The 18,848-nt window shown below is 45.9% G+C and overlaps 1 protein-coding gene across 2 annotated transcripts in view; it reads right to left on the bottom strand.

Annotated features, from left to right (window-relative positions):
* Positions 1-952: 952 nt before the first annotated feature.
* PPM1G (protein phosphatase, Mg2+/Mn2+ dependent 1G) overlaps positions 953-18,848 on the bottom strand; it is a 73,677-nt gene continuing 55,781 nt past the window's right edge. Inside the window, exons 3-10 of one of the 2 annotated variants that reach the window (XM_068124025.2) lie at positions 15,200-15,285; positions 13,322-13,445; positions 10,155-10,786; positions 4,672-4,794; positions 4,325-4,559; positions 4,088-4,217; positions 3,624-3,723; positions 953-3,307 (exon numbers count right to left, since the gene is read on the bottom strand). In XM_068124025.2, coding sequence (XP_067980126.2) covers positions 3,095-3,307; positions 3,624-3,723; positions 4,088-4,217; positions 4,325-4,559; positions 4,672-4,794; positions 10,155-10,786; positions 13,322-13,445; positions 15,200-15,285 — 1,643 coding nt within the window. In that variant the 3' untranslated portion in view covers positions 953-3,094. The remainder of the gene's footprint in view (positions 3,308-3,623; positions 3,724-4,087; positions 4,218-4,324; positions 4,560-4,671; positions 4,795-10,154; positions 10,787-13,321; positions 13,446-15,199; positions 15,286-18,848) is intronic. The other variant, XM_068124026.2, reaches the window with a different exon arrangement.

Here is an 18,848-nt window from a genome sequence, read left to right as displayed (position 1 = left end):
CACTGTTGGACTTTACAGCGTGAAAGTGATTGCTCCTACAAACGCAAAAGTAAAGTTCAGAAGCACTTTTAATGTGATGTAAATAAAAACTGTAAGTTCATATTATTTTTTGTGAGATTTTATAAAGTTCATATTATTTTTGGGGATTTACATTTTTTTATGTGATGTAAATAAAAACTTCAAATTCATATTATTTTTTGTGACAATAAATAGACTTATTGAGACTTAATCAAGCAATTCGCATGCTCTAATGATGTTTTTCCACACTTATGATGTACTACGTCAAGGTTACGTGATAGCGAAATTTTAAGGTCAGATTCGGATTCGTGGGCACCAAATTAGTTAGAAACAGTTGAAAATAAGTCAGAACCAATTTAGCTGTTGACCAGTGTTATTGATAACTTTGCTGCATCCAAATAATTCCGATTAAAACAGAGCACGAGGGCATCTCTCCAAATTGGACATCTAAATAAACGACACCATAGTACCTGCTACCACACACCGATAGATGGACACCAAGCGATGCTCGACCGCTCCGTAACCTAGCCAGTGTAATCAATTTTCACCCGGAAGCAGGATATCTCAAAACTTTGTGAACAGATCCGGACAAAACCTGGTGGACAGGTTCAGTAGGTGACAAGAACAAGCAGATTCGATTTTGGTTCCGGTCCGGATCCAGATCCTACCTAAGAATGGATACAAAACATACTGTTCAACCTGGCGGAGGGTGTGCGCGCTCGTGGGCCCGGGAACACCGTGGCCTCACACCTCATAAAATTGGCTTCAAACGTCGTCGCAATCTTCGACAGTCTCCGGCACGAGGTCCGAGTGGATGGAACGTTGGACGAGAACGCATAACATCCCACGAGGGTCACGTATAAAAATGATCCTTTTGAATGAAGACAGAAGATGTCTATTGAGGGTCACGCACGGACGCACGCCAGGAACCAGGCAGTTTGTAAATAGCTTTTATTTTCATATAGCAAAACTGGAACAAGCAGAGAACAACATGACATCTCTGACAAACAGGCACACACGTGAGCAGGACGTCCTGCCAAACTCAGCAAATGGAAACAAAATTAAAATCATGTTTCCTCAACTTTTCTACATTTCGTCCTCGGTAAAGCCAATTGGAATTGTCACCATGGAAACCCATCCAAGGACGATTAAGACACTTAGGTCTGAATCAACACAAAAAAAAGAAGGAAATCAAGACCAATAGGAGCAAATTCCCACCACGGGAAGCAGTTGCCACATCGGCTCTTCGATCTCAAGCTACACCAACCTACATTGCTGTCCCATAGTGTGATCTACCCTATCAAAGGAGATAACAAATCGTCATGTGACCAGAATCAAAAGGTCATGTGACCAGAATCAAAAGGTCATGTGACCAAAATCAAAAGGTCATGTGACCAGAATCAAAAGGTCATGTGACCAGAATCAAAAGGTCATGTGACCAGAATCAAAAGGTCATGTGACCAGAATCAAAAGGTCATGTGGAGAGAGAGAGAGAGAGAGAGAGAGAGAGAGAGAGAGAGAGAGACGGGGGATTTTCAAATCCCATTTTTACTTCCGATGACTGCGACAGCATCCATGACCTGAGGGTCCACCACATTTAACCACTCAATACAAATTAATGTGGTCGCACAAAACCACAACGACAGTTGGGATCTACTTTCCTCAAAATATAAACAACGGTCGAGTCGAATTGCGAAACAGGAAATGAGCCGAAACACCAGCACGAAGATCTATTCATAGTTCATATCCATTGTCGCTCCACTCTAGGCTCTGACGAGGACAAAACAACGATAGTAATAATAACAACAAGCTACGAAATAATAACAACACAGTCACCACCTCACTGGCTCCAGCAGACGGAACCTCAAACGTGTCCAGGTTTGTGACGTCATCTTGATACCTCTCTTTGAAAAACTTGTACGGCAGAAGCCACGTCCGCAACCTCGTTCATCCGACGACGCTCCGAACGGCATAAAGCCTTTTCGCTGGAGGAACGGGCTCGTGACCGGGTACCTGTCCCCATTTATCAATAAAAATGTACAACGTGCTCGGAATAAACGTGAAAATAACCAAACCAATCACACCTTAACGGAAAGTCCCCGACAGACGCTCTGTGGTCTCCCTCAAGCCGGCGGAGCTCGGGGCAGTTTGAAATTGCAAGATGTTCAGCAAAAGCCTGACCCAGAGAGGAAATAGCGTCACAGGATCCAAGTCGCAAAAATACCCACGACATGACACTTCGAGACAATGAAATGCTGCCGACTGCAGGTAAAAAAACAAACAAACGTCGAAACTATTTGATACGACGTCCGTCCGTAGGCAAAGAGCATTCCCGAAATGGGACGAGCGTTTAAAATTGCTTTTATGTTTCGGACGAATGTTCCTTCCTCTTGATGCCGTTTGAAAACAAAAAATAAAATAAATAGAAAACTTTTGAGTCAAATATAACAACGGAAATGATAATAAAGCGAAGGGAGAACGACGAGGTGGTGCAACGAGGGATGACGATTGGCGCGTGGAGATGCCAGAAGAAGAAGAAGAAGATACAACACGCTCGAGACGTGAAGGCTCAGTGGTTCATTGGAAGGAAGAAGAAGAAGAAGAAGCAGAAGAAGAAGACACAACACGCTCGAGATGTGAAGGCTCACTGGTACATTGGAAGGACACGACGACGTGCCGGTGGACAAACACAAAAAAATGGCAACAAGCCAATGGCTGAGTAGGCCCAAGCCAAAAATGATGAGATAAATGATCTGAGATAAAGGGTTAAAACTCCTCCTCGAACAATGCATTGCCATGCACGACGACGAGGCCACTCCGTGCTGCCGATGTAATCGTAGAAAAATAAGAGCTATTGGAAGTTGAACGGCAGTCACGAGGGCCGCAGAGAGAACGCACGGGAGAGGTGGAATCGAACGCGCAAATGGGCCGTCGCCGAGGGATGAGCCAGGTTCGACCTGAGAACGCGGGACGCCCAGCGTTGTGCGGAATGGGCGGGAGTACACGGTGGCGGGAGACCGACGTTCACGAAGAGTGGGGAGAAAACACAAAAACGACGGACGACCATTTGAGTGGATCATTCAGATCGCGTCTTCTTATTTCGAGATTCTTCTCCATCGCAGTCTTTGTCCTTCGGCGTGTGATGGCCGACGGCCTTCTGCTCCAATTTCCGTTTGGATGCGTTCCCGTGGCTCGGTTCCCCTTGGCCGAAGGTGACGATTATGCAAGTCATGTTGTCGCAACCCGTACCATCTCCGGACGTGTCTGGTGCTAAACAGTGGTCGAGCAGCTGCAAAATATTGGGAAGAGGAATGTTTTGTAAGCGCAAGGGAGAAAAGCCTCACGTGCTCTCCCGCTTCCTCCCACATCATATACGAGCCGTCAATTTGGAACTTAACCCTGGCTCCCTCAGCACAAATTGACTTTTATAAAAGCGCAAAAGCATAAAACCGAACAGCTGCGATGTCATGCCCCAACAGAACATCCAAAGGCCTCGTCAGGTCCATATGTTGCTGAGGGATGCCATCAAACAATGCTCGCCATCCAGTTTAAGCAATCGACTTACCACGCACGGCATGAATGACGGATGAGCGCGTTGTACCCACCTCCTCACAAATCGTTGAAAGTTGAAGGGGCTGCTTCTTGTCCTCTTGGCCCAGGTGCTCTCGAACAAAATCCACGACGTCCTGGCTGCTCAGGACATTCCTAAGTCATTCCAAAACAAAAGCAAGGACATTACCCACAATTGATTTCGGAAGGCCCGATGCGATGGGAACGTTCTCATACTCTGGCACCCAATAACAATCCCATAATCGATGCCCAGTTAGTTTTTTTCCCTCATGGGCGTCTTGATTACAACTGAGTTTTGATACCTGTCCTACACCTGCCTTTACATTCATGTAAACCATGCACAAGCAGTTTGGCGCGATTCAATTAAGGTACAGGTGTGCTGTCCCAGTACCTTTGGCTATACAGTATAATGTAGGATTATACTGTAATAGCAAAGGTAGTTGGAAGTTGCAGTACTTTTGACATGAATTTTTGATACCAAGTTAGAAATGGCACACACCAAATCCCATCACAGGCAATGACCATGAAGTCGTGCTCCTCCTCCAAGTGAAGGGTCTTCACATCTGGCATGGCTGAAATCATCTGCTCTTCTGGTGGCAGCTCCTTATTCTGCTTGTACAGGTGGTCACCTGGACAAGGAAACAATCGAGGCACGTTGGGAAAGGCAGAAGCATTCAAAATATACATAATGAGAGGAAGAGGAAGAACGGTTCAGGATGTTCATGCCCATAGGTACCGATGGCTCGAGAGAGGTTCAGCCCGCCATTGACTCTTCCATCGAGCGTGACCTTGCCGCCGGCCGTACGAATACGGTCCAGCTCTAACTTGTCCTCTGGCTTGTGGTCACATGACATGTCGACAGCGGTGCCTCGATTGGAAACCACACAGCGTGAATCCCCTGCGTTCGCTACCACCAACTGTCGGCCCCGCAGCAGCGCAACCACCGCCGTTGTGCCACTGTCTGAACCTGGCTGAAATGAGGTCAAGAAGAGTGATATGCTGGAAGGTATTTTGCGATATATTTCAAATGCGATACACAACAACAACAACAACCAAAAACAACAACCACAACCAAAAACTCACCTCTTCCTTTCCCTCCATTCCCATGATCCCAACATCCTCGTCCATGTCTCCTTCATCAATATCTTCATCTTCACTCTCATCATCTGCCTCACTGCTGTATTCTTCATCACTCTGTGAAGACAACTGTTAAAATAACGAATGGTGTCAATGCCACGAGGAGATGGGGCAAAAAACAACAAAGAATTGCTTCACCTGTTTGCCACCCTTCACCTGTCTGCCCCCCTTCACCTGTCTGGAAGTTGTAATTCGTTGAGGGTGCCAGTGATAACATGCCCACTGTTTAAAAGAGACGCCGTGTGATTTTTACCACCTGTCAATGTCCCATGTGCTGGCAGATTATCCTCCAGTTCGGCTTTCCGACGGATGGCTCACACATCAAGCAAATCACCAGGGCGGAAGTTTACAGCTGGGTCAGCCCCACTTTGGGACTCAATATGAAAACCAAAGTAATAACCAAATCAAGTCATTCTTAGTGTTCAAAATTCGATTTCGGTTTTGTTTCAACTACAAGAAGAGAGGACGTCGTGGTGAAGTGAAGGGAGAGGACGTCGTGGTGAAGTGAAGGGGAGAGGACGTCGTGGTGAAGTGAAGGGAGAGGACGTTGTGGTGAAGTGAAGGGAGAGGATGTCGTGGTGAGGTGATGGGAGAGGACGTCGTGGTGAAGTGAAGGGAGAGGACGTCGTGGTGAAGTGAAGGGAGAGGATGTCGTGGTGAAGTGAAGGGAGAGGACGTCGTGGTGAAGTGAAGGGAGAGGACGTCGTGGTGAAGTGAAGGGAGAGGATGTCGTGGTGAAGTGAAGGGAGAGGACGTCGTGGTGAAGTGAAGGGAGAGGACGTCGTGGTGAAGTGAAGGGAGAGGACGGAGTGGTGAAGTGAAGGGAGAGGACGTCGTGGTGAGGTGAAGGGAGAGGATGTCGTGGTGAAGTGAAGGGAGAGGACGTTGTGGTGAAGTGAAGGGAGAGGACGTCGTGGTGAGCCGATCGTGGGGAGTTGGAAGATGAAGTTTTTCAACCTCTACACATCTTTCTCAGTCACACGTTTATGTGTGAAGAGTGCGCGCCAAATCTGTAACACGGAAGTGGCCGCTACACCTGTTTCTCAGTCGCTTTGCACACACTGCCATGTTTCTTTGGAGCTGCACGTTTATATCAGAAGAGTTCGTCAGGAGTCGATATACTCTCTCCTGGCACGTAGAATAAACAGTATTTGTAGAATTGTAGAAAGAAGAAAAGAATGATGAAGTTGGAAAGAGGATTGACGAGAAGAGGAAGAAGTTCAAGGAGTGGCAGAAGGCGAAGGGTATGGGGGCAGAAAAGGCAGAGCATGAAAGTTATAAGGCAGCTAAGAAGGCTGCAAGGAAAGAGGTAGCAAAGGCGCAGGAGGCATGTCGGAAAATGTTTGGAGAACGCTTGGATTCGGAAGAGGGTCAGAGAGCAGTATTCAGGATTGCAAAGCAGATGGCGAAAGAGAGGTGTGATGTGATAGGGGTGAGTTGCTTGAAGGATGAAGTGGGACAAATCGTTGTGGACCCAGATGGAATTAAAGGAAGATGGAAAAGATATATGGAAATGCTGTTGAATACAGAGAATGAATGGGATGGCAACATCGAGAGTAACCCAGTTTTAGGACTGGCAGAGAAGATAACTGAGAAGGAAGTTGAGGAAGCGATAAAAGCAATGAAGAGTAGAAAAGCGGGAGGGCCGACGGGAGTTGTGGGAGATATGTTGAAGGCAGCAGGAAGTTGGGGTGTGAAGAGAATGACAGAGATCTGTAATCTGGTGGTGAAAGAAGGCCGCATTCCAGTGGTTTGGGAACTGAGTACCCTCGTCCCTCGATACAAGGGGAAAGGTGACCCTCTGGAGTGTGGCTCGTACCGAGCGATAAAGTTATTGGAGCATGGAATGAAGGTATTGGAAAGGGTGTTGGAGAGGAGGATAAGGAAGAAGGTGAAGATCGACAAAATGCCGTTTGGATTTATGCCAGGAAGAGGAACGACAGACGCGCTCTTTATTGTGAGGCAGTTGCAGGAGAAGTACATGGAGAGGAGGAAGAAGTTGTTTCTTGGGTTTGTTGATCTGGAGAAAGCATTCGATAGGGTTCCACGCGAAGTATTGACGTGGGCATTGAGGAAGTTAGGAGTGGAGGAATGGTTGATCAGAGTTGTGATGGCAATGTACAAAAGAGCCCGCACAGCTGTAAGGACAAAGGACGGGAACAGTGGTGAGTTTGAAGTGAAGGTGGGAGTGCATCAGGGGTCGGTACTAAGTCCACTACTATGTGTAGCTGTGATGGAGGTGCTGGCTCAGAACGTAAAGGAGGGTTTATCGTGGGAGTTGTTGTATGCAGATGATCTGGTGTTGATTGCGGAAAGTATGGATGGACTGAAGGAAAAGATGAACAAGTGGAAGGAATGTATGGAGACAAAAGGTCTGAAGGTGAATATCGGAAAGACTAAGGTGATGGCAAGTGGTAAAGCATGTGGTGAGATGGAAAGAACTGGGAATTGGCCATGTGCTGTGTGCAGGAAGGGTGTCGGAGTGAACTCCATTCAATGTACAATGTGCGCTGAGTGGGTTCATCAAAAATGCAGTGGTCTGAGAGGGTCATTAACCAGTGTGGCAGCTACATTTAAATGTAAGGTGTGCACAGAGGGAGCTGCAGATGGAGGAAATGTTGAGTTGGATCTTGGAGATGGCGTGAAGCTGGAAGGTGTGAAAACATTTTGCTACCTCGGAGACATGCTGAATGGAGAAGGTGGATCAGACTCGGCAACGGTTGCGAGAGTGAGATGTGCATGGAAGAAGTTTCGGGAACTGAGTGGCGTGCTGATGAGGAGGGGAGTGTCGTTGAAGCTGAAGGGAAAGGTGTATGCTGCATGTGTGAGAAGTGTTATGATTTATGGGAGCGAGACATGGGTAATGAACATAGAGCAGCAACAAAGGCTGGAAAGGGTGGAAATGCGAATGGTTCGGTGTATGTGCGGAGTATCGTTGAGAGAGAGAGGAAGACAGATGATGAATTGCGAAAGCTGATGGGAATAGAGCCTGTGATCGATGCTGTGAAGAGGAACAGGTTGAGATGGTTTGGTCATGTGTTGAGGAAGGATGAAAGTGACTGGTTGAGAAGAGTGATGGAAATGAGTGTAGAAGGAAGTAGAGGACGGTGAAGACCGAGAAAGACTTGGCTAAAGATGGTGGAAGAAGAAAGGGGGCAAGGGGGTTAACAAGGAGAGATGCAGAAAATAGGGCAAAATGGAGAAGATTGTCATGGGGACCACAAGGCTAACCCCAGCTCTAGCAGGGAAAAATGGCCTTAAAATGCATGTTGTTGTTGTTGTTGTTGTTACAAGAGAAACAGGACTTTTTTAATTTTTTGTTAATACAAGGGTCGAGGCTTGTACCCGAGGAGCTGAAAGAAAGGGGAGAAGGTTAAAAAAAAACGATGAAAGGGTAATGGGGATGGACATACAAAGAATGTGTCCATTCGGTGCGCTCGAGGTGGCATAATGTATCCCTGCACTGTAGACATCTGAGATTTAACAGGTACGTAAAGGCTCGCTTGCAAGGAACTAGAAAGAGATGTATGCTTTGATTGCCTTTATATGGAACTAATAAACTGTATTCTTGTGTTGTAGGAATGGGTAGAGAAATAGTTCAATAAAGCCTCAATTATTGCCAGAGGTCTGAGTTTCATTCCACAACAACCTTACCCCACGCAGTCTCGAAAAAAACGACATGGGAAGGACATGGGAACGGTCTATAAACTTTTGCTTTGCATTTCCGAGCACGTTCTATATTTCCTATGAACCAGCATTTCATCTGAATCTCGATATTATCCGATGGCGAGAGAACAAGTAGCACATTTGATTGGTCGAGAATTTGGAAAATGGCGTAATATTTGTCCAAGTACTGCTAAAGTGGAGGTTTTTGGAAGTGACAAGAAGGCAATTGGTGTTAGTGTTCAAGTAAATAATTCAATTGAAATGAAATAGAATCAAGGTTTTATTGGCTGCAGTAAAAAAAATTGGAAGTTTACCGCCGTGAATGCACCGCAAGGTCTTTTACACCACCTCATTTAACGTCTTTTACACCACCTCATTCAACACGTCTTTTACACCACTCCATTTAACACGTCTTTTACACAACCCCATTTAACACGTCTTTTACACCACCCCATTTAACATGTTACATTTTTAAAGTTATTTGTGCCTGTTGTTTGTGCCCTTTATGAGGTCAGGTCAGGTAAGGTAAGGGAAGGGAGCATGCACTGAACCAGTGCGACGCCCGATCCACTTTCCGACGGTACCCCAGGGGCCTCCGTCTGGCCATCCCCCAGGTTGATGCCCGGCCCACCCCTAGCTCCTTGAGATGCCGATCAACCTGCTGCAACCACGAGGCACACGGTCGGCCCGTTGGCCGACTCCACTTATGAGGATCCCTTGCTGAGAGTATCTTGTGAGCTGGATCAGCATCCCGAAAACGAGCCACATGTCCATACAGCCACAGCTGATGCTCACGGACCATACAGGTAACACATCTCATCTGGGTCTCTCTCAGCAACCGCTCGTTGGACACAAAGTCCGACCAGCAAGAGCCAAGGTTTCTCCAAAGAGACTAGGTTTCAAAGGAGTTAAGTCTCATTCTCTGGCCCTTGGTAAGTGTCCAAGACTCGCATTCATAGAGCAAGACTGGAAGCACCAAGGACTCAAAGACTGACTTTCGTCCTCCTGCATAGATACCGACAGTGCCACACCCCATGATCCAGTGGGGTGTTGGGCTGCAGGCGAGTGGACAGACAAACAAACCAACCGAACCGATCAATATACTTCGAAAAGTTTATTTCGCCAAGTAAAATACAGACAGGGGTGAAAACATAACTTCCGTCCACCTTCGGTGGCGGAGGTAACAATCACCTCACCCCTCTCTGCCCATGTGCAATCAGGACGAGATTCTATACAATTTGCCAAATTCAGAGCCAAATTACTGCTAAACTGCAGGTTGATGTTCCGCTTCGTGTCCAAATATAAAATTCAATTGAAATCAAGTTGTTCCTTGATCATAGACCAATGTTTATAAACAAACAGACACAGACAACAACAACAACAACAACAAACACAGAAACAAACAGACACAGACAGAATGACCCAATTGCTTAACCCCACTTTTCGCTTCACACACAGGGCAACAACCTGCTTTCACAATTGGTCCTGACCTTTTAGAATGCTGTCAGTCCCCTCATCTCAAATTGCGCTATGTTCGGAACAAAAGCTTGAGCTTGACACCTGCTCAAGAAAAATAGGCTGTTATAGCATTTCCAGCCTAAAATTCTCAACACATTAGTCCAGTAATAATCATTGATAAAACATGTTATTGAAGACTAACTTGTGTGAAATGAAGAAGAACCCCATGTTTAAAATATTCCAATGTATTCACAATTCCAGGCCTTGAAGATACGAATACATAGTGGCTGTCTCATATTACTCACCTCACTCCCATTTTCATCTTCCTCTTCTTCATCATCATCATCCTCATCCTCCTCATCATCATCACCACCACCACACTTTTTTAGATTCTCTTTATCCACTTCCTCATCGCTTTCTTCAAAAAAACGAGACTTCTCCACAAGTTGGCTGGGCCCATGCTGTGCAGAAGATGAAGCTCCCGTGGTATCAGAAGAGGCAGAGCCCGCCGTGTCCTTCGCTTGTGTACTTTCCTTCGCTTGTGTACTTTCCTTCGCTTGTGTACTTTCCTTCGCTTGTGTACTTTCCTTCGCTTGTGTACTTTCCTTCGCTTGTGTACTTTCCTTCGCTTGTGTACTTTCCTTCGCTTGTGTACTTTCCTTCGCTTGTGTACTTTCCTTCGCTTGTGTACTTTCCTTCGCTTGTGGACTTTCCTTCGCTTGTGTACTTTCCTTCGCGGAACAAGCCTGGGATTGCACTTCCGAAGCGCGATTCTTTTTGCCGCTGTCTTCCGCTGCGATGTCTTCTCCATTGACATCCGAAGAGGATGGTTCATTGGTAGCAGCCGCTGATGGGCTGGAACGTCCATATCTTTGCATCAATTCCTCAATGGTGAGTGTGGCCTCCTCATGTAACAGCGCAGTTTCTGCAGTGTCCACTACACAGAAGCAGGTCAAAGTTAGTTATACAACACGATCCGCAACAACCAAGAATTAATAAGATGAGAAGTTTACACCAACCACGTTGAATGAATGTCAACAGACAAAAATAAAAAATAAAAACTTTCACAAAACGATGCATTCAGAAAGATTCTCATTAATACATAGCATTTATAACAGGATGGGGCGGCAGACAGGGTAAACAGAGCGGGGAGGCAGGCAGGCCGAACAGGGCGGGGAGGAAGGCAGGCCGAACAGGGCGGGGAGGAAGGCAGGCCGAACAGGGCGGGGAGGAAGGCAGGCCGAACAGGGCGGGGAGGAAGGCAGGCCGAACAGGGCGGGGAGGAAGGCAGGCCGAACAGGGCGGGGAGGAAGGCAGGCCGAACAGGGCGGGGAGGAAGGCAGGCCGAACAGAGCGGGGAGGAAGGCAGGCCGAACAGAGCGGGGAGGAAGGCAGGCCGAACAGAGCGGGGAGGAAGGCAGGCCAAACAGAGCGGGGAGGAAGGCAGGCCAAACAGAACGGGGAGGAAGGCAGGCCGAACAGAGCGGGGAGGCAGGCAGGCCGAACAGAGCGGGGAGGCAGGAAGGCCGAACAGAGCGGGGAAGCAGGCAGGCCAAACAGAGTGGGGAGGCAGGCAGACCGAATAGAGCAGGGAGGCAGGCAGGCCAAACAGAGCGGGGAGGCAGGCAGGCCGAACAGAGCGGGGAGGCAGGCAGGCCGAACAGAGCGGGGAGGCAGGCAGGCCGAACAGAGCGGGGAGGCAGGCAGGCCGAACAGAGCGGGGAGGCAGGCAGGCCGAACAGAGCGGGGAGGCAGGCAGGCCGAACAGAGCGGGGAGGCAGGCAGGCCGAACAGAGCGGGGAGGCAGGCAGGCCGAACAGAGCGGGGAGGCAGGCAGGCCGAACAGAGCGGGGAGGCAGGCAGGCCGAACAGAGCGGGGAGGCAGGCAGGCCGAACAGAACGGGGAGGCAGGCAGGCCGAACAGAGCGGAGAGGCAGGTAGGCCATCAGAGCGGAGAGGATTTAAAGAGTACTGAACAGAGCGGAGAATCTCAAGAATTCTTCCCACTAAATGAGGACACCCAATATGGAAAATAATAATACATAATTAAATAGTACGTTCCCTTGAATAAATTGTTGTAGTGAAAAATACATGATACATGGAACTCTACCCAACTATCCCCACACCCAAAAATGACAAATTTGACACCTGTTCCTCTGAGTGCGTAAGGTGAGGTGGATGAACACAACATATCAGTGGTCATGTAGAACAGCACTCGTGAGAGCGCATTCCACCACCAGGCTGAACAGTTTATGTTTGGTATCCCACTGATTCGGCCGGATCTGAGTCCAGACATAAACTAAAGTCTAACCGGCATGTTCATGCCACCTACGCAGCTCGTCCACAAGTTTGAGATATCGTGCAAAATATCGTTTTTTGGTCGATCTCTGAATAGTGAAGAATCACTTGGAATTTTTTTTTAAATCACATTCGGATTTTCGCAGAAATCGAATCAAGTCTTCCTCGTCAAACACGCAACCGGTCCACCAAGTTTCATCGAAATCTTTCCACAACTTTTTGAGATATCCTGCTATGTATAGGTTTTGGCCCTATCTCCCAATGGTGAAGAATCACTTAAAACATTCTAGTAGCCGGATCCGAATCCGGATCTTCACCGAAATCTAATAGTTTCGTCCTCGTCACATACGCTACATTTCTGCCAAATTTCGTCCGAATCCGTCCACAACTTTGAGATATTTTGTTCACAAACAGAAGAAAAAAAACCACCTTTTAGAGGCCATTTTCCCCCGCAAAGCCGGGGTTGGCCTTTTTCGGGCACCGTGGTTGTTGTTGTTTTTGTTGGTCCCCTTTTTGAAGCAATGTTTTATGGCCGGATGCACTTCCTGCCGCCAACCCTGTTTAACGCCTTTTATGACAAACAGGGAATTACCAGTGAACTGGTACTCAATTAGCCGACCTCGGAAGGATGACAGGCTGAGTCAACCCCCCTGGCGTTAATTCAGTGCGGGGAAACCCCCGCTTGAGATATCAAAAGGCCAACCCCCGCTTGCGGGGAAAAAATGGCCTCTAAAGGTGGTTTTTTATTCGAACCCAGGATCCTAGGATCCGAAGCTGGCACCCGAGCCGCTAAGCCAACACCAGGCATGACCAGGGATGTGTTTGGCATGCGTTTGGCTGGCAACACCAGGCATGTGTTTGTTCACAAACAGAGAAACAAGCAAACAGACAGACAGGGGTAAAAACATAACCTCCATCCACCTTTGGTGGCGGAGGTAAATATTCGTCATAATTCTTCAAAATCACAACTCTTTAGAATGGTTCTCTACTGTACATGCAAATACGCATGCACCAAGACATTAGTCTCAAAATCATCAACTCCTGTACGTCATATACGTATTTAAGCCAAACAATACATTAAGTATCAAAAACACAAATTGAATGGCATTGGGGGTTTCGGGGGGGGGGGGGGGGGAGGAGGGGTAACGAGAGGGATGGGGGCAGTGGAACAGACCATCTTCCTCATCGGCTATCTTGCCGTCCATGTTGGGTTCTCTGTTGGCCATGAGCGCGAGCTCTTTCACCACTTCCTCCTCTGTAAGGCGAGCATCCATTGTGAGAAATGCCTTTTCTAGAGCCTGGCAGACAAATGCATGGCCTGATCACTCCACACCCAACCCATAACATACACCTCTGGAAAACTGAGCATAATCGAACAAACACGCAGTCATAATGATAAAATAAATAAACATTGCAGTTTATAAGCAATTACAGCAAATTAAATTATTATAAAAATGTAAAAAATAACTAATTTAAAAAATGTTTTTTTGTTTTTTTTTGTATACAGAATCGAGGCTCGTGTAAGAGCTAGCGCATTGACCATGGAAACATGCACCGACACATAAAACATGCAATGAAGGGAGCGGCAGACAAGAGGGGGGGGGGGGGGGGAAGGGGGGAAGCACACAAGCACAACAAAAGTAGAGAACAGGGATGTCGGTAGATCTTTGGAAGGGGGAAGGGCTGGGGGAGGAGTACACGGTTTTAAGCAAATGAACACTTCTGGGAATTTCAGGAAAAAAGTTGGGGATTTAAAGAGGTGGATTTGGGGTGTTTTAACGGGGGTAGAAAAGATCAAGGTTTTGGATAGGGGAAGATAAGAGATGGTGGTGAACAGCTGTTTTAAAGACCTGGAGGGAGGAGTGGGATTGAAGAGAGTGAGGGAGTTTGTTCCAGTGGTGGGAGTAAAGAGGAATGAAAGAGTGAAGGTGAATAGAGACTCTTCATTTTGGCAGTTTCACCAGAAGAGGGTTGCTGGCACATCTTGTGTATCCTGAAGGAATATTTGGGGGGGGGGGGGGGGGGCGGAGCACAGACAGAGTAGGGGGAGCAAGGCCGGAGAGGAGTCGGAAGAAGACAAAAAGACCACCAACCTGCCTGCAGTGAGAGAGAGAAAGGATCTCAGAATGAGCTTCATCGCGGGAGATTCCAATGATTCTGAAAGCTTTGGTTTCTACAGCGTGAAGCCGAGCTAGGTGTGAGGCAGGTGCACCGGCCCAGAGGGGAGAACAGTATTCCATTGAGCTGCGGATGAAAGCCTTGTGTGGTGAGGAGCTCAGAAGTGCCCAGAAAGGACTTCGCACGACGGAGGATGCCCAGTCGGCGACTGGCTTTGGAGGCCAGCTTGGAATGTGGTTTTTCCCAGGAAAGATCATGGCAGATAGTGAGACCCAAAATCTTGAGTGACAGAACTTCTTCAAGAGGATTGTTCAGAAAGTAGATGGGAGGGTTGTCCAGACGGTCTTTTCAGAGAGACAAAGTGAGAGTGAGATTGGCAGGATTGAAAGACATGTTCCACTTGCTCCACGACATACAATAATAATTTTTTTTTGATATACTGCATATAAATATATATCTTTTTTTTCATATTATACAACACCAGATTCCTTCAAAACCAAGAAAAAGGGGCTTTTAAAACAGGTACTCTTGTAAAATTAAACAGATACGAATTTTTGTTCCAAGTAAATCGATTATTAGTTTTCAAATGGTACAATTATTATTTTCTATGGCAGCAAGTCCTTTTAAAATGAAGTGCGGCGCACGCACGTTTCCTTTCAGTAATGCACGCGTGCATGCTATCAACACAAGTGGGATTGGGAGAGGAAAGCCAGTTTGGGGTAAATAGGAGTAAAGGTGAGGTGAATGAAAGGAAACAGATGGGCATACGAGGAGGGGAAAATTGCACCTTTATTAGCCATTGCCTGCACGTGCACACCGTCTACCTGCTTGCATAAACTAACCACCAACTTAAAATTAGGAAGAAGTCTGTTTATAAATCTTAGTTAAATAACCACAACTACAACTGCCCGACTCATACTGATGTGTGGCTCACCATCTGTAGCTTGCACTCGCAGTAAGCTGGTTGGCTAAGGATAACTTCTGGGAGGTATTTTGCACAATATTTAGCAACTTCAGCACCTGTAACAAGAAAAAGTAATGAAACGGGGAGCAGAGAGGTTACACGTTACTTCTAATAAGCATTTTATATATATATATATATATATATATATATATATATATATATATATATATATATATATATATATATATATATATATATATATATATATATATATATATATATATACATACATATATATATATATATATATATATATATATATATATATATATATATATATACATACATATACATATATATATACATATACATATATATATATATATATATATATATATATATATATATATATATATATATATATATATATATAGTTGCGAATATGGAATTTGGCCTCCATATCCGCTTGTAAATATTCCCCTATTTCCCCAATACTCCCCAACTATCCCCAATCCCCCATTCCCTAGTCCCATTGTCTGTAAACAACACTCTGTAGAACCGACCTTCCCCTTTTTCCCCCATTAAATGTCGTGCCCAGGTCCACCGCATCTCACGTAGACAACTTTCGGACATCTTGCTAGTTATTCTTAGTCTATGTCAGTTAAGGACTCGTTTCCATTAATTCTGACTCTTCGTTGCACCAGAATGTGATTATATGGCACCAGTAGTGAGTTTAGGACCTTCCCATACCTCCTCCCATCTTCCCCATGAAACAACAACAACAACTACAACAACGGCGCGCGGGGGGAGTGTGCGTCCTCACACCGGCTCGGTTAGCCGCCATGACCATGCGCTCCGACGGGGTTACCACGAAGGGGCTCCTTGTCAGCCCCTCGTCAAGGGTGGAGCCGGTAACCCCCCCGCACGCACCCAATGAGAAGCAACGTGCCGATTCCATCTGGGGCGGAGCTAACGAGCCGAGGGCGTGTCACTCCCCGCCGGATATACGCGGCGACTTACCGGATGTGAGGTCAGATGCGCCTGAACTACGGAGAGCAGAGGAAGCCACCGCCACCCCCAGCGCGACGATACCTCCCCGCATCTTTGGACCGGACCGAACCGGGTCGATTCTGCCCTGAGCCCAGGTGCACCTGGAGCCATCGATCCTGCCTTTCCTTGCCATCAATCCCCGTGTGAGTCAGTTTTGTCCCGTTTATCTGTCGTCTGTTGGGGTTAATATAAGAGTGTGTCTAAGTGCTTGTCTTTCTATGCTGTCCCTCTTGTAGTTGTAATCTAACCTTCCGAACGAATATAACCTCCTCCGGAGGTCTTGAGAACTGAACCCTTGGTGTCGTGTCATTTGAATCCAGCCGTTGTGTCCTTTTCCTTCATTGATCTAGCGTAGCGCGACTAGTCAACGTTCGAACATAATCGGGTAAACTGTGCAGACGTGGTCATACCAAACCGCTCGGTAAACTAACATCCACCACCGCGTCTGTAACAATATATATATATATATATATATATATATATATAGTCCAAAAATTTGAAGATTGGATTTTCATTTCTCCACAAGCCTGCCCCGATTCCTATTGAAGAAAGTAGTTTGTGGTGAAAATTTGAGCTTGATTGGACAATATTTAGAGGTTGCTCAAAATGTTGACAAATTTTAATGGATAATAAGATACAGAATTTTTAGCATCATACATCAATTCATAGATAATTATCTATTTTCAATTACTCAAATTATTTATTATTGTTATTGTTGTTGTTTGTTTGCGAACTAATAAATAATTATGTACAATGTGCCATTGTACAATGTACATGTATGTTCAATTGTTCATTGTTCAATGTTCATTCATAAAGTCAAATTAAGATTAAAAACAAGCGTTTCGCCTCGGTCCCCCGTCGGTGAAGTGATGTGAGTTGACAAAGTGGAAGACGCAAGGTGGCCATCTTGGATTTTGACGTGGCGACCCAATTTTCAATAGCTTTCTTCCTTATGCCGAGATACACCCACACACCAGATTCGAAATTGGTACTGCGCTTATTTTTCAAGATATTCCGCTCACAAGGTTCAGACATACATGGCGGCGGCCATATTTGGATTTTGACGTGGCGACCCAATTTTCAATAGCTTTCTTCCTTATGCGTACACACACCCACACACCAGATTAGAAGTTGGTACTTCGCTTATTTTTCAAGATATTCCGCTCACAAGGTTCAGACATACATGGCGGTGGCCATCTTGGATTTTAACGTGGGTTGCACCCACACACCAAATTCGAATGCGGTCCTTCGCTTACGCACGTACGCACACACGCACGCACAGATGGACGGATGGACGGACACACGGACGGAGGGGAAAACCATAGTCCCCCTTTCGCTCCGCGGTGCGACGGGGGACAACAAAACAGTAGATTAAACATTCATGTATTAATTTGACAATAAATCATTTATCGGAAAAAATAAATCATCCATCAGAAAATATAAAATATCTATCAGAGACGATAAAACAAATCTATCAGAACAATTAAAACAAAGTAAACATCAGAATACACATAATTTGAATGATGTTACATAACATTGTTTTCAGAAACTTGTGTTTCAAAACATTGCCTACTTCTTTGACAAGATGGCTTTGGTTGACACTGGAAAGTTTTCACGATGAAGTTTCACAACTCTCAACACAAATTGCTTCTGCTCTTCATTCTTGGTCAGAGTGTCATGGCATGTTTGGATGAGAGCAACACCTCGCTCAGCACAGTCATTGATAACCTTTATGCTGCGTATCTTCTTCTCAAGCTCTTGGTATGAGTTGTCTGTGTTCCAGAGGTGTGGCTCCTTTTCCAGAAAACTCAGTGATACTTCTTTGTCTGACTCTGAGATGACAACACCAAATAATTCAAGAGATCGACTTGTGATGTAGGTGTCCACTGAGTCAGAAAGCCTGAAGGCTTTAGCATCTATCCTACAGACTTGGCATTTAATATGGAATATTTGTTTTGTGGGGGTGAACTTACTTTTCAAGATGTCTTAGAACCAAAAGTTCATTGGAATTATGTTGAAATTATTCTAGATTTTGTTAATGTGACCTTTAAAAGAAACAAAAACCACATTTGACATTTCGAAACAAATAAAATGATCCTTGAAAGTGATGGAAACTGATATCGAACTCAATTCATGGACAGTACTGTGTTAAACTTCTGTACGTTTTCCAGAAGTATCTCTTTATTTTGCACATTCGCCAAAAATTTTTTTTAACAAAAACAAAAGTTTAATTACGACTGGGATTACGGACAGTAAAATTACAGTTCAGTACTTCGTGTAACCCCCACGAGCATTCAGGAGAGCACGTACACGTTGAGGCATGCTGTTCACGAGATTTGCCAAGGTTTGGACAGGAATCGCTTGCCATGCAGTGACAATAGCCTGCTGCAATTCACGCACAGAGGTCGGCTGCTGGTCCAAGTGGTCGATTTGACGCGTTAATTCTGCCCACAAGTTCTCTATCGGATTCCTATCCGGGGACATGGCAGGCCACTCCATATGCTCTACACCACGGTCAGCAAGAAAGTGTTGGATCATGCGAGCACGATGAGGCCGTGCATAGTCATCTTGGAAGACAAAGTTTCCTTGAAAGGCTGCACGAGCAAATGGAAGCAATGTTTCTTCCAGA

This window comes from Myxine glutinosa, chromosome 8, assembly GCF_964187855.1.
Source record: "Myxine glutinosa chromosome 8, kmMyxGlut1.1, whole genome shotgun sequence".
Taxonomy (NCBI): Eukaryota; Metazoa; Chordata; class Myxini; order Myxiniformes; family Myxinidae; genus Myxine; species Myxine glutinosa.
This window is presented reverse-complemented; position numbering and strand designations above follow the sequence as displayed.